At 38.8% G+C, this 15,271-nt stretch overlaps 1 protein-coding gene across 3 annotated transcripts in view; it reads left to right on the top strand.

The window, feature by feature from the left end:
• Atp6v1h (ATPase H+ transporting V1 subunit H) overlaps nucleotides 1–15,271 on the top strand; it is a 61,768-nt gene that overhangs the window by 30,247 nt on the left and 16,250 nt on the right. For all 3 annotated transcript variants that reach the window (XM_005362247.3, XM_005362248.3, XM_013351916.2), the window contains 4 exons: nucleotides 1,552–1,730; nucleotides 4,301–4,426; nucleotides 9,141–9,242; nucleotides 12,418–12,531. In XM_005362247.3, the coding sequence (XP_005362304.1) occupies nucleotides 1,552–1,730; nucleotides 4,301–4,426; nucleotides 9,141–9,242; nucleotides 12,418–12,531 (521 nt within the window). The remainder of the gene's footprint in view (nucleotides 1–1,551; nucleotides 1,731–4,300; nucleotides 4,427–9,140; nucleotides 9,243–12,417; nucleotides 12,532–15,271) is intronic.

Below are 15,271 nucleotides of genomic sequence, written 5' to 3'. Positions count from 1 at the left end.
CGAGACAGGGTTTCTCCGTAGCTTTTTGCTTCCTGTCCTGGAACTAGCTCTTGTAGACCAGGCTGGCCTCAAACCCACAGAGATCTGCCTGCCTCTGCCTTCTGAGTGCTGGGATTCAAGGTGTGCACCACCACCGCCCAGCTTTATAATTGCATTTTTAATTTTCAGTTCCTAAAGTTAATTAGCATGTTTGAAGACAGTGACTAAAGCATATGCTGTCAGCTTTGCTGTCTAGAGTTTTTCTGTCTCTTGTTTTATCCCACTTTGGATTTACTTAGACAAGAGCCTGCATTTTATGTTAGATTATAAAGCAAATTATATTTTTTATGATTTTCATCAGGAAAGCATAACAGATTACCAAATTTTTACATAAAAATTCTCAGGTCTATCCCCTTCCCCCCCCCCCCCTCTCTCTCTCTCCCTCCCCCCCCCCCCCCCCCCCAGAAACTCTCCCAGTGTCTCTCTCATGAAATTTTTGGCTTGCTTATTAAGGCACCAGTGTGAAAGAGGTCAAGGAAAGACTTAAGGCATTTTCATTTTGGGATGAGTCCTTTGATTAGTGCTTCTGAAAGTGGTCTGCCTCCACGCCAGCAGTGGATGTTTATAGAAAGCAAAATGAGCGTGGAGAGATCAGGAACTTGACAGATATTCTGTCTATTGAATTTTTTAATACATATTGTTGATAGTTTTAGAGTTGACTGTGCATGTGGACCTCTTTCATTAGTTCTGAATCTCTTATGTGCAAAGCGGGTTGGGACAGAAGAGAGATTCTGATGAATTGTGTCTGGAGGTTAGAAATGAATTGGGTGGGGTGAAGTTAGGTGACATGAGGATACGGGGCTGGTATAGGCATGTGCTTCCTGTTCCAAGCTTGGAATGTGGAGAGGTAGATCTTGCGGAATAGACATATCGGGTATGGTATGGTATCCCGTGGCTTGTGGGATAGGCAGGGAGGATCCTGGCTGAAGCCTAGAGCTCCTGTGCTATGCAGGCAAGGGAGGAGGAATGAGGAATCTGACTACTGAGTGTGATGGTTGGAGGCAACGCAGAAGGGATCTGTGGGTGGGTACAAGTAGGGTGCAGCCTGGTGGAAGCCTACTGGTTGCTGTGGTACAGGCTGGGGACATGAGACTAGCTGGTACACAGGTTGTTAGACTCGGGTAGAGCTAGCTGGTTGAAGAAAAGGCACATTTGGGGAGGTCAAGGGGGACTGACTAGAGTCGACCTGGAGGAGGACATGGGAACTCAGGGGTAGTGGATACAGTGACTAATCTGACTTCTTGCATTTCTTAAAAGTTCTACTATGTCACGAAAACACTGTAGGCTAGCAGCTAAACTTTTATAATACTGACCTTTGGAAGACGTTTCAAATTTAAACTAGAGGTATTTCATACTCAGAAATTGGCTTCTGATAAGAATTCAGGAAAGAAGGATTCTAGATAGAGTGACCTCTAAAAAGTATTGGTTAAATGAGAAACAGAAGGAAGATGTAAAGAGGTGTGCATGTCTGCAAACATCATATACTTTATCAATGTCTCTGTCCCAACCCAGAATTTCTTAGAAAAATCAACTGAAAGAGAAACTCGCCAAGAATATGCTTTGGCTATGATTCAGTGCAAAGTCCTGAAACAGTTGGAGAATTTGGAACAGCAGAAGTATGATGATGAAGATATCAGTGAAGACATCAAATTTCTTTTGGAAAAACTTGGTGAGAGTGTCCAGGACCTTAGGTGTGTTATCATCATAATTATCATCATTATTTGAGATAGGGTCTCATGTATCCCTGGCTGTCCTGGAACTCACTGTGTATTTCAGACTGGCCTCAAGCTCACAGATCTTCCCACCTCTGCTGAGATTAAAGATGTGTACATCATGCCTGTCCTCACTATTCTTTTAAAAATTGCTACGTATTGAATCTTTGAGGTTCGTTTGACCTTGGAAAGAAGGGATCCTGCCTTAGTCTTCTGAGTAGCTAGATCTAGAGATGTGCACAGTGGGTTATATAACTTTTAAAGTAAATTTAAATTGATTGTAAAGTATTAAAATCATATTTTTCTACAATATGCTGTGTTTTCTACTGAAAGATTCTACATCATTAACCATAGGTTCGAACATTTGGTTGTCCTTATTTGGAGAGATTCCCACCATTTTCTTTACATAACACTAGCTGGGTGGTGAATATAGCTGGCTTATATCCATTTTTATTATTATGTTAGGATGAATATGAAAAATGCTACTTTACTTATACTCACTTGTCTATATTAAGTAAGTAAGTATATAACAGGCATTCTGGTCAACTTACCTGCTATATTCTGATAATGTCAACATTAATGGTTGTATCTATTAAAGCTGTATTTGAAAGTAAGTTCAAGCATGTATTGATACTGTATGTTTAGTTGTTCTGTTAGTTATTTTTCACATTCTGTTAATCACTGAATTAAAGTGTTAATCCGACCAAATGAGATTAAAGACCAAATTCTTTGGTCAAATGAAGCAAGCTTTGTTTTCTGTCAGACACAGTTATTTCCCTAAAGCAGGATTTGAAAAAATAGCTCTGGACATAGGAAAAAGTGTGGCTTATATAACACAACAACAAACAGAACAAACAAACCAACCAACCAACCAAGAAGGCTAGGGGGTTTTCAAGAGCTGGGGGATTTTGGTTACATAGGAACTTGTCTGGACATTTCAGAATTATTTGGCAGAAAATCTTATCAAGGTGCGTTCAAGGTGTGAATCAAACTCTGTAGGGTGGGGAACATGTCAACTTCTAGAAAGAGTAAAGTATGGTCAGCCTGAATCTTGGAGCAAACAGAAAGGAACTTCTTCTGACCTTTCTGTTAAGATGTAGTCAGGCTGGTCCATCAGCGCCTGTGATAAAGTGATAAAGTTCCCTGAGGAGAGAAAGGTTTATGTTTGTGTTCCAGAGTGTATGCGTTCTATTCTGGGGTGGGAGGGCATGGTGGCAGGAGTTGTGACAGCTGTCATATTGCACCTGCAGTCAGGAAATAGGGAAGATGAGTGCTTGTGCTCAGGTTCAATCCAGGATCCCAGCCGAGAGATTAGAGACGTTGAAAACGGGCAAGTCTTTGTACCTTGTCGTCATTGCTTCTTGTTACTGTGATAAAATAATAAAATACCCCGACTGTACCAACTTAAGGGAGAAAGTATTTATGTTAGTTAGCGTCCAGCTCTCAAGGAATGTAGTCTATAATGAGAAATAATGGTAACAGATAGAGGAGGTGTGGTGGCAGCAGCAGGAATCTGGCCGCTTACATTGCATCTGCCCTCAGAAAGCAGAGAGGGAACAAGAAACTGAATGTGAAAAGCCGCAGGACCCACTTCCAACAAGACACACCACCTCCTAAACATTCCACAGTCATCTCAAACAGCACCATCATCTAGGGACCAAGTTTTAAAAGATGAGCCTCCCTGGGCCAATTCATGTTCAAACCACAAACTTCAATTAACCCAATCAAGATAAGCCCCACAGTTGTGCCCAGAGGTATGTCTCAGTTTATTCTCGATCTCAAGTTGACAGATCAATTCACAGTAACTAAAACCACATTTAAAACAACCAGTTTACTGTACATATCCTATTGATTTTTGAATTCTAATATATTGAGTTTGTTACTGTATACAGATTTTTTTGCTCTTAATTTTGAAAGAGATTATTTCAACAGATCATATCTATATTATTAGTAGTCATACTTAAAATTTATATGGATACACATGATTTTTGTTTTTGTGATATAGTAGGTTATATTATTTTATTTTAATAGTCTCTACTTTTTACTTATGTTCACAATAATATATCTACTGACCTGGCAAATACACTCCTTTGATTATCATAGTAGAGATTATAATTTTTTCCCATGAATACATAGTCATATATTTATTTGGAGTAAAGATTTTGGGAACAAATAATGATTTTAATATTTCATACTTCAATTTTGGCATGGTAGGATTTTAGTTCTTATGATTTGTTAGAGATTAAACTGTTTAAACTTACAGTAGTGGTTAATCATAGAGGGCAGTCATTCTTTATAGTTGTTATTTTAGTCATTTTTTTTTTGAGACAGTCTCACTATGTAGTCTTTGTTGTCCTAGAACTGGATATGTAGATCAGGTTGGCCTTGAACTAAAAGAAATCTGTCTCTTGCTTTCCAAGTACTGGGATTAGAAGTGTGTGTCATCAAGACTGGCTTCAGTCTTTGAAATTAAGTCATATTTTAATTTGCTTAATTTTGGGATACCTCTCAGATTCTTATAACTGGAATTTATTCCTATGATTTTATAGCTCATTTGATGAATACAGTTCAGAGCTTAAATCTGGAAGGTTGGAATGGAGTCCTGTACACAAGTCTGAGAAATTCTGGAGAGAGAATGCTGTGAGGTTGAATGAGAAGAACTATGAACTCTTGAAGTAAGTTGGGATCACATGCTGTGCTCTTTAGTTATTCAGATCCTCATCAACATTTGGCTTTGTTGTTCCCTAAGAATTAGGACTTCTGTGGTTTTAGTTTATATTTTCTTGCTGAATTATGTGTTGAAAATGCCTATAGGCTTTTGATCAGCTAGGTATCATCTTCTCTTGGAGAAATACATGCCCAATTTGATGAGTTTTTTTTTAATTTTATAAGAATTTGATATTTTGAACATGATTGTTTGCCATGTATACATTTAGAATATTCTCATTTTGTTTCATTCCATTTTACTCTTTATCGGTGTCCTTGGTAAACACAAGCTTTTAACTTTAAGAGACTCGATCTACACATCTGGCTAGTGCTTGTCTATGTGTTGGTTAAGATTTTGCCTATCAAGGGCACAGAATATCCTTGTATTTTTTATTTTGACCTTTTTCTGTGGTACTGAGATTGAACCTAGGCCTAGACTTACTGGGCAAGTGCCGTACTCACTGTATTCCATCTTTTCCATTAAGATTTTCTCTTTCTTTTCTTCATTTTCTTTCACCTCCTTCTCCTCCCGCTTTTCTTTTTGATGTGGAGACTCCCTTTGTAGCCCAGGCTTGACCTGGAACTCCTGGCACTCCTCCAGACTCAACCCGCCCCCAACATGCTGGTATTACAGGTGTGTATTATTGATCTTTGCCTGCCTGTCCTTCCTTTCTGTTTTGGAAGAGCCTTACTAAATAGTGTTTCCAAGTCAGTTGTGGCAATTAATAAATCGCAAGTATGTAACAGTTTCAACATTGAAATAATCTGTTAAATGCTATCTACACAATGAAGCTATCTTCTTATTCTGTTTATAGAGGCTTTGTTGTTTAACCTTATATTTAGATCTCTAGTCTTATCAGAAGTTGAATTGTGGTTGTGAAGCTGGAGTCAAAATTCACTCTATCCTTCTTTATATGACATCTAATTGAAAATAGTACTTCCTAGGTTGGAGATGTGGCTCAGTAGATGAGAGTGATGCTTGCTGCACAATCATCAGGATCCCTAGCTGTTGTAGGAGGTTGCTTTTTTTTGTTCCTGGCTGCTCAGCCCCTAAATAATCACTCAGAAACTATATTGTTTAAATCACTGTTTGACCAATAATTTAAGCATATTGCTAGCTAGCTCTTACATCTAGAATTAACCCATTTCCATTATTTTATATTTTACCACGAGGCTTGTGGCCTACCTACAAGCTTCCGGCTGGTGCTCGTGTCTTTTTCCTTCGGTGGCTTTATGGTGTCTCTTTGACTTGGCCTTCTTTGTCCCAGTATTCAGTTTAGTTTTCCCTGCTAGCTCTTCCCTGCCCTATCACAGGCCAAGGTAGATTCTTTATTCATTAACCAATAAAAGCAACACATATACAAAAGGACCTCCCATACCACCTAGCACTTACATAAAAAGCTGGGTGTGGTCTCATGGACCTGTAACTTCAGTGTGGTATGATAGGGTGGGAAGGTGGACAGAGACAGGAGGCTCCCCAGGACTTCCTCCAGCTAACCTAACTAGAGAAACTGGCAACTTTCACCTTCATTGAGAGACTGAGTGATAAAGACACCCATGTTCTTCTCTAGCCTCTGTGCATGTATGCACACAAAATTAAAAAAATAAAAATAGTATTTGCCTTTGGGTTCTGCAGCTCTGTCCTTGTCATGATAAGATGACTAAATGTGTACTTGAGAGCCTCTTTTAGCCTCACAAATGCTAGGATACAGGTCTACGCTACTTTATTCAGCTAATTTCCTATTTTACATTAATGTGGTATGTTCATTATGGTCAGTGAACCTTTGTCTCAGGGAAGGGTAAGTAGTTACAATGCTTATTTTCTCTGCTTTCACAGTACACATATGACTCCTCCCAAACTCACCTTTAGTTTTTATTACACTCTGTGTTGAGTGCAGAGTTGTTGTGCTGACTTTTCCTGGTGAGACACAAACAAACATCTATTTACCTCAAATAGGGCTCCAGTTACAGGGGACAGTACAGTTTACTGAAGTCTAGCTTAGTGAACTGATGAGTTTTTTCAGGTGACTTACAGGACATGGGTTAGAGGTGGCTTCCAGGAGTGTGGGTGACTCTGAAACAGCTACATTACTGCGAATTCCCACCCCATCATTGATGATGACTTCATGGAAGCAGTATCATGGAGTCTTCCTTTTAGTTAGCAGCCAGCAACTGTCTAGTTCCGGGGTTCTGAGGTCCTCTTGTTGCCTCCACAGTCACTGTATGCACAAGGTGCTGAATATATGGAGGCAAAACACATAAAATGAAAATAAAATAATTAAAAAAGAACATGGACAATTTGGAGTATTCAAAATATAAATATTTGGAAAACTGAGTGTATATTTTGTCATTTTCTAGATTTTCATGTGCCTCCATTGAAGGAGTTTTTGTCAAGGTCTGTTTTGTGTAATATATGGAGGCAGACAGCAGATAATAATTTGTAATTTTAAACATGTGTTATGAAGCAATTACTTCTGAGTCTCATTTAATCATAAATGGGTTGTGAAGAATGTATTTATATCAGTAAGAAAATGAGCATTTGTAATAGATCCTCATTCTTTTTTTTTCTTGGTGATTTTGGAATCTCAGTTTCAGTTAATCCAGAAGATAGAAGGTGTGAATTACTACTTAATGATCCTCTGGTTGACAGTGTCCTCATTTTTGCTTCCTGCCATTTAGAGATTTCAGGGAGTTGACAGGTTGAGATGGTAGCAGAAGAAGAGCTGTGGGGAGACTTGCAGTTTCAATATTAGGAAATGTCAGACAAATGCCATCTAGAAACGAAACAGTGTTTATAGGTTTGGACATGTTTGGGCTATTTGTTTTTAAAAAGGCTGGTGTACAGTTCTTGGATTCCTAATCTTGGCTTCTCCCTCCAAGTGCTAGGATTATAGGGTTGGTACCATACCTAGTGCAGAGTCATACAAAATTTTAGCAAACTTATGAGTTTTATTACAAGTAAACATTTATTTTAGTGTATATAACATAAACAAAGATAGTGTAATAACAATTTCCTAGTAAACATTTTTAGAAGGCTTATATTTTGTGAACAAGTGGTTTATATGTGATCAAAAAACTAAATGGTTTTGTTTCCTATTAAATATTTTATTTTTTAAAATATTTATTCATTTTATTTGTATGTTTATGTGCCTGATTGTATGCTTGTGTAACCATGTGCATGCAGGAACCTGTGGAGGTTAGGTGTCAGATGAAACTAGAGTTATTTGTGAGCCATTGTGTAGGTGGGTGCTGGGAACCAAACCCCAGCCCTCTGCAAAAACAGTAAATCCTCTTAACCACTGATTCGTCTCTTTTTAAAAAAAAGTTATTTTATTTTTTTGAGATTGTGATATGAGTACATATCTCTACTCCCCCCTCCAAATCCTCCCATATACTCCTTCAAATTCATGGCCTCTTTTAAACTAATTGTTATGCATGCATATAAGTATATAGATATATATTTCTAAGTATAACCTGTTCAGTCTTTATCATGTTACTTGCATGTTTGTTTTCAGAGCTGACTGACATTGAACAACCAATTGGTGTGCTCTTCCCTGGGGAGGGAGGATCATCTCTCCCATCTAGTCATTTCTTGAGCCCTCCTTTAAATGACACCTGAGCATCTTTTTTTTAAAATATTTATTTATTTATTATTTATACAGTATTCTATCTGCTTGTATGCCTGCAGGCCAGAAGAGGGCACCAGACCTTATTACAGATGGTTGTGAGCCACCATGTGGTTGCTGGGAATTGAACTCAGGACCTTTGGAAGAGCAGGCGGTGCTCTTAACCGCTGAGCCATCTCTCCAGCCCCTGAGCATCTTTTTAAAAAAATGAGACTTTAAAAATTTCTCTGTCTCTCTGCCTGTCTCTATCTGTCTGTCTGTCTGTCTGTCTGTCTGTCTCTCTCTCTGTGTCTTAGGTTCTATTACTGTGATAAAGATCTTGACCTAGAACATGTTGGGGAGAAAACTGATTTTCCCTTTGCCAGGAGGTAACAGTTGCAGTTAGCTTCTTGGTTAGGGGTGGAACTCCTTGTCTGCACTCACCTTTCATTGCTGGTACCTTATCTGGCTCATACCTGTGCGGGTCTTAAGTTACTACAGTCTTTCAGTCCTGCTGTGTCTGGAGGACACAGTTTTCCTTGTAGTTATATCACCTGTTTCTTTCCATCTTTCCATCTCTTCTTCCTCATAGATTCCTGAGTCTTGAGGGGAGGGGTTTGTTAAAGAGATCCCACTTAGGACTGAATGCTCCAAAAGCTCTCAATCTCTGCACACTGTCCAGTTGTGGTTCTCTGTATTAATTTCTGTCTATCGCTACAAGAAACTTCTCTGATGTGAGTTGAGCAAGGCATTGATTTATGAGTATAGCAGTATGTTATTAGGAATGATTTTATTGTCATGCTCCCTTAGCAGAGTTAAAAATAGTAGTAGGTTTTCTTCCCCTAGGCCTGTGACTTGTCTAGTCCATGTTATGTTTGGTGACTTAGATGTAAATGGTTTTGCTTATAAGCTCTGGGTAGCCTGTGTACACATACAAAGGTTTGAAAAGTGCTAATATAGACATTATGGTGAAATCCTAGAATCTGCTTTGAGTGAGATATCAGTAGTATACCTGTGTTATATTGTACTCTGTAGAAAAATACACAGCTTGATATTTCTGGATTACATTTTATTTCAGAATCTTGACAAAACTTTTGGAGGTATCAGATGATCCACAAGTCTTAGCTGTTGCTGCTCATGATGTTGGAGAATATGTTCGGCATTATCCTCGGGGCAAACGGTAAAAAAGAAAGACAAACCTATGTTTTCTTTTGATTTGTTGAAGCAATTCAAAGTTCTTTTCCAAGTTAGAGTAGATTGGTAGAGAAACTAATGAAGTAAACAAACTCAGTTAAAACTGAGCTCTATAAAAATATAAATACACTTGCAGTAATACTTCTATGTGGTTGTCAGTAGAGAGTATTAGAAATTTCTCATTAAAAGTTTCCTTTGTTTGCAAAAGTTAATTCTATAGCCATTTTATGAACATTGTTTTTCCCTACTACTCATAATCATAGAAATGAATTAGAGGTTGTTACTGACTAGTTATAAAACTTAAAAGTAAAGTACAGGGTCTGTAAGGAAAAGTTATAGATGTATAATAATATAATTTGAATTTCAAAATGTTGAGATGTGGTTATACAATTAAATGTACTTAGACACATTGACAACAATGGATATGTTTATTTGACAAAGTAGTCTGAAAGCTTTCAGTACCTTGTTAGGCACACAGTAGACTAGTATGTTCCCAGAACAGAAGCAGAAGCATGGAATGCTCCCGGTATAGAATGTCAGCAGAAAGTTCTCTAGCTTTCTATTTGCATTCAGCAACACAGAGCAATCACTTCCTTATGTCAGATGGAGCTTCTGTATCTTTTCTCTCTTGTCTTCATTGTTTTCCTAGCAAATAATCTTTTAAAATGTAGAATAATGTTTTATATTCTATCCATTTCACTGCAATCTTAGAAAATTGCTTTGCTATCTCACATTTGATTATGACATTTGGATGATAGGCTTAATTTATTAAGGTAATCACAACTGCTAAGATAAGGCATCTCATAAAATGACAGGAGTCATTACCAAAGATAATGCTTTCTCATGTATTTGATACTCATAAAAGACAAGCAGTGGGCATTTTCTGCTGGCTCAGTGAAAAGAATCCCAGAAAAGACATTGAAATTTTGAGAGTCCCAATTCAGAAATAAACAAAAGGAAGGAGAGAGGGAGGGAATCAGTCTAATGTCCCAACCCTTCAAACAGCCTTCACTGTTTCAGGCACCAACATGGAGTGTGCTATTTACTCCTGTTTTATAGTTGATATTTTCCTTAAGATTTTTCCATTTTATTGAAAATTGATCATTTTTTCACAAAATATACCTGATAACAGTTTCTTGTGCCTGCATTCCTTCCAGTTCTTCCTCACTTTTTCTCCCATCTGGATCCACTCCTTTTCTCTCATTAGGAATCTTTCTAAAGGATAATAATAAAATAAAATAAAATAAAATAAGATAAAGCAGAAACTAACGTGTTGGAATTGGACAGCACAAGCAAACAGAAGGAAGAAAGCCCAAGAGAAGGCACAGGAACAAGACTTACTCATTGACACATTAAGGAATCTCATAAAAACACTAAACTGAAGCCATCATATGTACACAAAGGACCTCGTGCAGACGCATGCAGGCCCTGTGCATGCTTCCTTGGTCTTGTGAGTTCATATAAGCTTTGATCATGTTGATTTAGAGGTCCCTTTTTCTTGGCATCCTCAATATGTTGTATGTTTGTTATTTTCAGAGCTGCTTTTGTGGTTAAAGACACACTTTTAAATTAGTAGCCTGTTATGTGAATTTATATAGAAAGCATAGCAGGCAGTTGTTGCTCCTAAATTGCTAATTTAATGATCATCATTGGGCTGTGGGGTTTAGTGGCAGAACATGTACCTAGCAGAGCCCTGGTTTCTGTCTCTAGCTCCAAGCCTACAAAATTACATCAAGAAATTAAAATAGTAGATTGGTTATATTTACGCTTCTGACAGTCTCAGTACTAGGAGCCCTTCATCCACACCGCAGTGACTGCTGCATGCAACTAGTCCTCCACTCAGGGGCCCAGGGAGTGTTGTCGTCCGTTCAGTAGCCGGAGCATCCTTTAATCCCAGCACTTGGAACACAGAGGTAGGCAGAGCTCTGTGAGTTCGAGGCCAGCCTGGTCTATAAAGTGAGTTCCAGGACAGCCTGAAACCCTATCTCAGGAAACAAACAAACACAACAAAAATAAGTGGTTAGTGTAACTTCAAAACCTAAATGCTAGCAAGGGGCTTTTAATTTTATTTTTCTTAAAGCAATCCATTATCAAAAATCACCTTGAAGTTGAAGCATATGTTTTGTCTCCACACTGTAGTTGTTCAAAATGGCAGCAACTCCCTTTCCAGAATTTTTTTCTAACATAATATTTTTATTGATTGAGAATTTCAAACACAATGCACCTCAAACACACTCTCTTCCCCTTCCTACGAGGTTCACACTTTCACTCTTGTACACCCCCCCCCAAAAAAAAAGAAAATTAAGAAAAAAATACCAAGTACAATTTGTTTTTTCCATATACTCATCGGAGCATGGCCAGACTCCCTGTGGCAAGCTCCTTATAGATAACTGAGTCTTTTCTCGTCCCTTGCCAGGAGCTATCAGCTGTGCAGAACTTCACTTCAGCTTCCGTATCACAAATTGTCAGGGCTGTCTTCTAGACTGTTTTGGGGGTAGAGGAGGATATTGTTGCAGAAGCCTTCAGTACCACTGCAGCAGACGCTTTCTTGTCCATGACAGCAGGTGGCAGCACAGACCATATAGTACCATGGCCTCCAGTGTGCACATGGACCATGTCTGTCTCCATGGCCACACCATGGAAGATGGACCCCAGCATAGGTTCCTGGTGGCATCACGGACAACAGACCTCATTAAGGCCTCTAGTTGCAGCATAGACAGCTTGTCTATTGTGATAAAACACCATGACCTTATACAGGAAAGCATTTAATTGGACTCACTGTTTCAGAAAATCAGAGGCCATGATGGTGTAGGGAAGGCATGACTGCAGGAACAGGGGAGACCTCACATCCCCAAACCACAAATTGGACACAGGGAGGGCACGCTGGGAATGGCACAAGTCTTTTGAAACTTCAGTCTTTCCCCTAGTGACATACTTCTTAATCTTTCCCAAATAGTTTTATCAGCTGTACAGACTGTCCTCATTCAACCAGCACAGTCTGTAACTCATTGAGAGTGATGTGAGATCTAATGCTAACTTACTGCAGTTAGCTATTACTTTGGTTTTGGATATCCTTTGGGCCTTTGATATTTGGACTTTTCACTTGTGACCAGCATAAGTTTGAAAGAAATGATATCTTCACGGTCTTTCCTGTTTTGCAGGGTTATTGAGCAGCTTGGTGGAAAGCAGCTGGTGATGAACCACATGCACCACGAAGACCAGCAGGTCCGCTACAATGCCCTGCTGGCCGTGCAGAAGCTCATGGTGCACAACTGGTATGCCTTGGCATCTGTCTCATGTGGGCATTGCTCCTATGAGCTCTTATGCAATTATGCCAGTGAATTATTAGTGATTTTAGATAAAACTTTTTGCACATGTTGCTAATATAGAGCAAAGACTCAATAATTTTAAAGAGATGAACTACATTAAGGAAGATTCAAACTACTGATGCCAAAAATTGCTTCAGGTGTAACTGAAATGGTCTTTGTGACAAACACAAGTGTAGGATCCATGATGTTGAGTGGACACAACTAGACTGCAGATTCCTGTTCAGCTCTGCAAGGTATCCAACGTGTAAGGTTAGCTAGACTTCCTTGTACCAGTTCACAGGAGACTGACTCCAGTTCCATAGTCACAGTTCATTCATTACAGTGTTTTGTTTTTGAAGTAGCCAGAGTCATATTTTTTCCTGTCTTTTTATTTTTAAAACTGAGATTATTGTTCTTTTTGTAGTCCCTCTAAAGACTGAACATAATGGTGAGCCCGTGGTGTACTAGCTAGAACAAGTGATGGTTCCCTTTTGAAACAGCTAGTTTAGCTGTTTGTTGGCTGTTTGACACTTGTAATAGATCATGTAGTTATATCATACTGAAGAGTATTCTAGGTCGAAACTATTTTTGTTAAAAGAATAGGTAATAAATATAAATCTCATATAACTGACAGAAATGTGATTAGTATTTCCAACAGAAAGAATTAATGGTACATTAGGACAGGTCAGTCACATACTGTACAATAGAATATCTAGTTGTGCTGCTATGACCTCATATATTAAATTTGACAGTCTTGCCAGTAAGCAGCTTTCCCATAAACACTGACATCTGTGCATGTTTACAGCAGTGTTTGAGTGTTTGTGTTGTCCCTGTTAAGTGCTGGGCTGAAGATAGACTAGAAGTGGGTGCAGTTTTACATAGAGCAGTTGGGTACGCTTCTTTGAATAGGCCAGATTCATAGCTCAGATAGTTATGCTGAGTTAATAGTGGGTAAGGAGCCAGGTATGCAACCTGATTATTGCAGTTAATTAGTGTTTCAGGTATAAGGAACGAGACAGAAGTACAGGAAGCAGTACTGGGCATTGCTTGTTTAAAGTAATGCATGGGGAAAGGTTTCAGGACCTGGGTGGTACTGAGGTATTGCAGGGAGAGACTCGGTGTTGGAAGTACTCTTTAGGGCACAGGCAGCTCTCACAATAGAAAAGAGGTGGATAGAATTTTTTACTAAGACTAAAGATTTAACTTGAAGGTCCAGAGTGAGCAGCAGTGAGAAGACACCTGTGGGTACAGTCAGGGCATCTTGTGTTGTGTGCTCATGTTTGAGACCATGGAAAAGACTTTTCTTTAAAGATTTATTCATTTTTATTTAACGTATATGAGTTTTTCCTGCATATATGTGCGTGCAGTGCCCACAGAGGGTGTCAGATCCCTTGACCTGGAGCTACCATGGGTTGTGAGCTGCCACGTGGGTCCTACGAACCCATCTTTGTTCATCTGGAAGAGGAGCCAGTACTCTTCCACTGGGGAGCCTTCTCTCCAGCCTGTTTGGTTTTTGAAGCAGGTCTCGTTAAGTATCCCTGGCTGACCTGATACTCATTTTGTAAATCAGGCTGGCTTTGACTGTAGAGAGATCTACCTGCCTCTGCTGCACAAGTGCTTGGGTTAATGGCATGTTTTACCACACCTGGCCTCATTTTTTTTTTTTTTTTTTGTGTTTTGTTTGAATTGTGGAATGGCAAGGTTGGGTTTGTATTTCAAAAAAGAAAAAAATCTTATTGGCTCCTTTTTGCAGAATGGATCTCATTATTGGATTAAGTCTGAAAACAAGAAGGTTGTTTGGGTTAGTTTAGTTATTAGCAGTATGTGGTGGACTGAAGTGTTTCTCTTTTTCCTTGTTGTGCAAACATGAGCAAAGTATAGAGCTTTCCAGATCAACTCAGTGGGTAGAGTGTCTATAACTGCGTTTCACGGGTTCCTATCTTTGTGTTACTGAGTTAGGTTTTTCAACATAAATCAGTAATTTGGGAATTTAATATTTTGTGGCTAGTTTATATGTCAGTTAGTTTGATGAATGTTCACATTTAATATAGTTGGAAGCTATTGTAACTTATATTTATTTCATAGATGTTTTTCTAAAGTTTTTGTAAAAATAAGTTTTAATTTCTCCCCTTTAAAAAAAAACAAAAAAGCAAAAACAAAACCAAACTATAGATGCCATAGTATAATTCTTTGTCAAATTAATGTAGACTAGAGGGGCCTATGTAAAGTAAGCTTCTGCAAAGACTTTCACCAGTGGAAGAGCAGTCTGGATGCATGTCTTGGTTTAGTGTCCGTAGGCAGCGTGGTTATAATTGCTGGTACAGACTGCCTTTCTATTTACCTAAGATGGGGGTGCGGTTGGGGGAGGTTTCTTTCTTTTGCTTTTGGAGACAGGATTTCACTTTGTTACCTCTGATACGGTCCTGACTGGCCATGAACTTAGTGCTATTTGGTTCCACTCCCAAGTGCTGGGGTTGTAGGTTTGAGCTGTCTTGCCTGGTAGGTTCGTTCGTTCTTTCTTTCTTTCTTTCTTTCTTTCTTTCTTTCTTTCTTTCTTCCTTCCTTCCTTCCTTCCTTTTTCTTTCTTTCTTTCTTTCTTTCTTTCTTTCTTTCTTTCTTTCTTCCTTCCTTCCTTCCTTCCTTCCTTCCTTCCTTCCTTCCTTCCTTCTTTCTTTCTTTCTTTCTTTCTTTCTTTCTTTCTTTCTTT

This window comes from Microtus ochrogaster, linkage group LG5, assembly GCF_000317375.1.
Source record: "Microtus ochrogaster isolate Prairie Vole_2 linkage group LG5, MicOch1.0, whole genome shotgun sequence".
In the NCBI taxonomy this organism is placed as follows: Eukaryota; Metazoa; Chordata; class Mammalia; order Rodentia; family Cricetidae; genus Microtus; species Microtus ochrogaster.
Note: the sequence above shows the minus strand (reverse complement) of the source record. Positions and strands in the feature narration are given on the sequence as shown.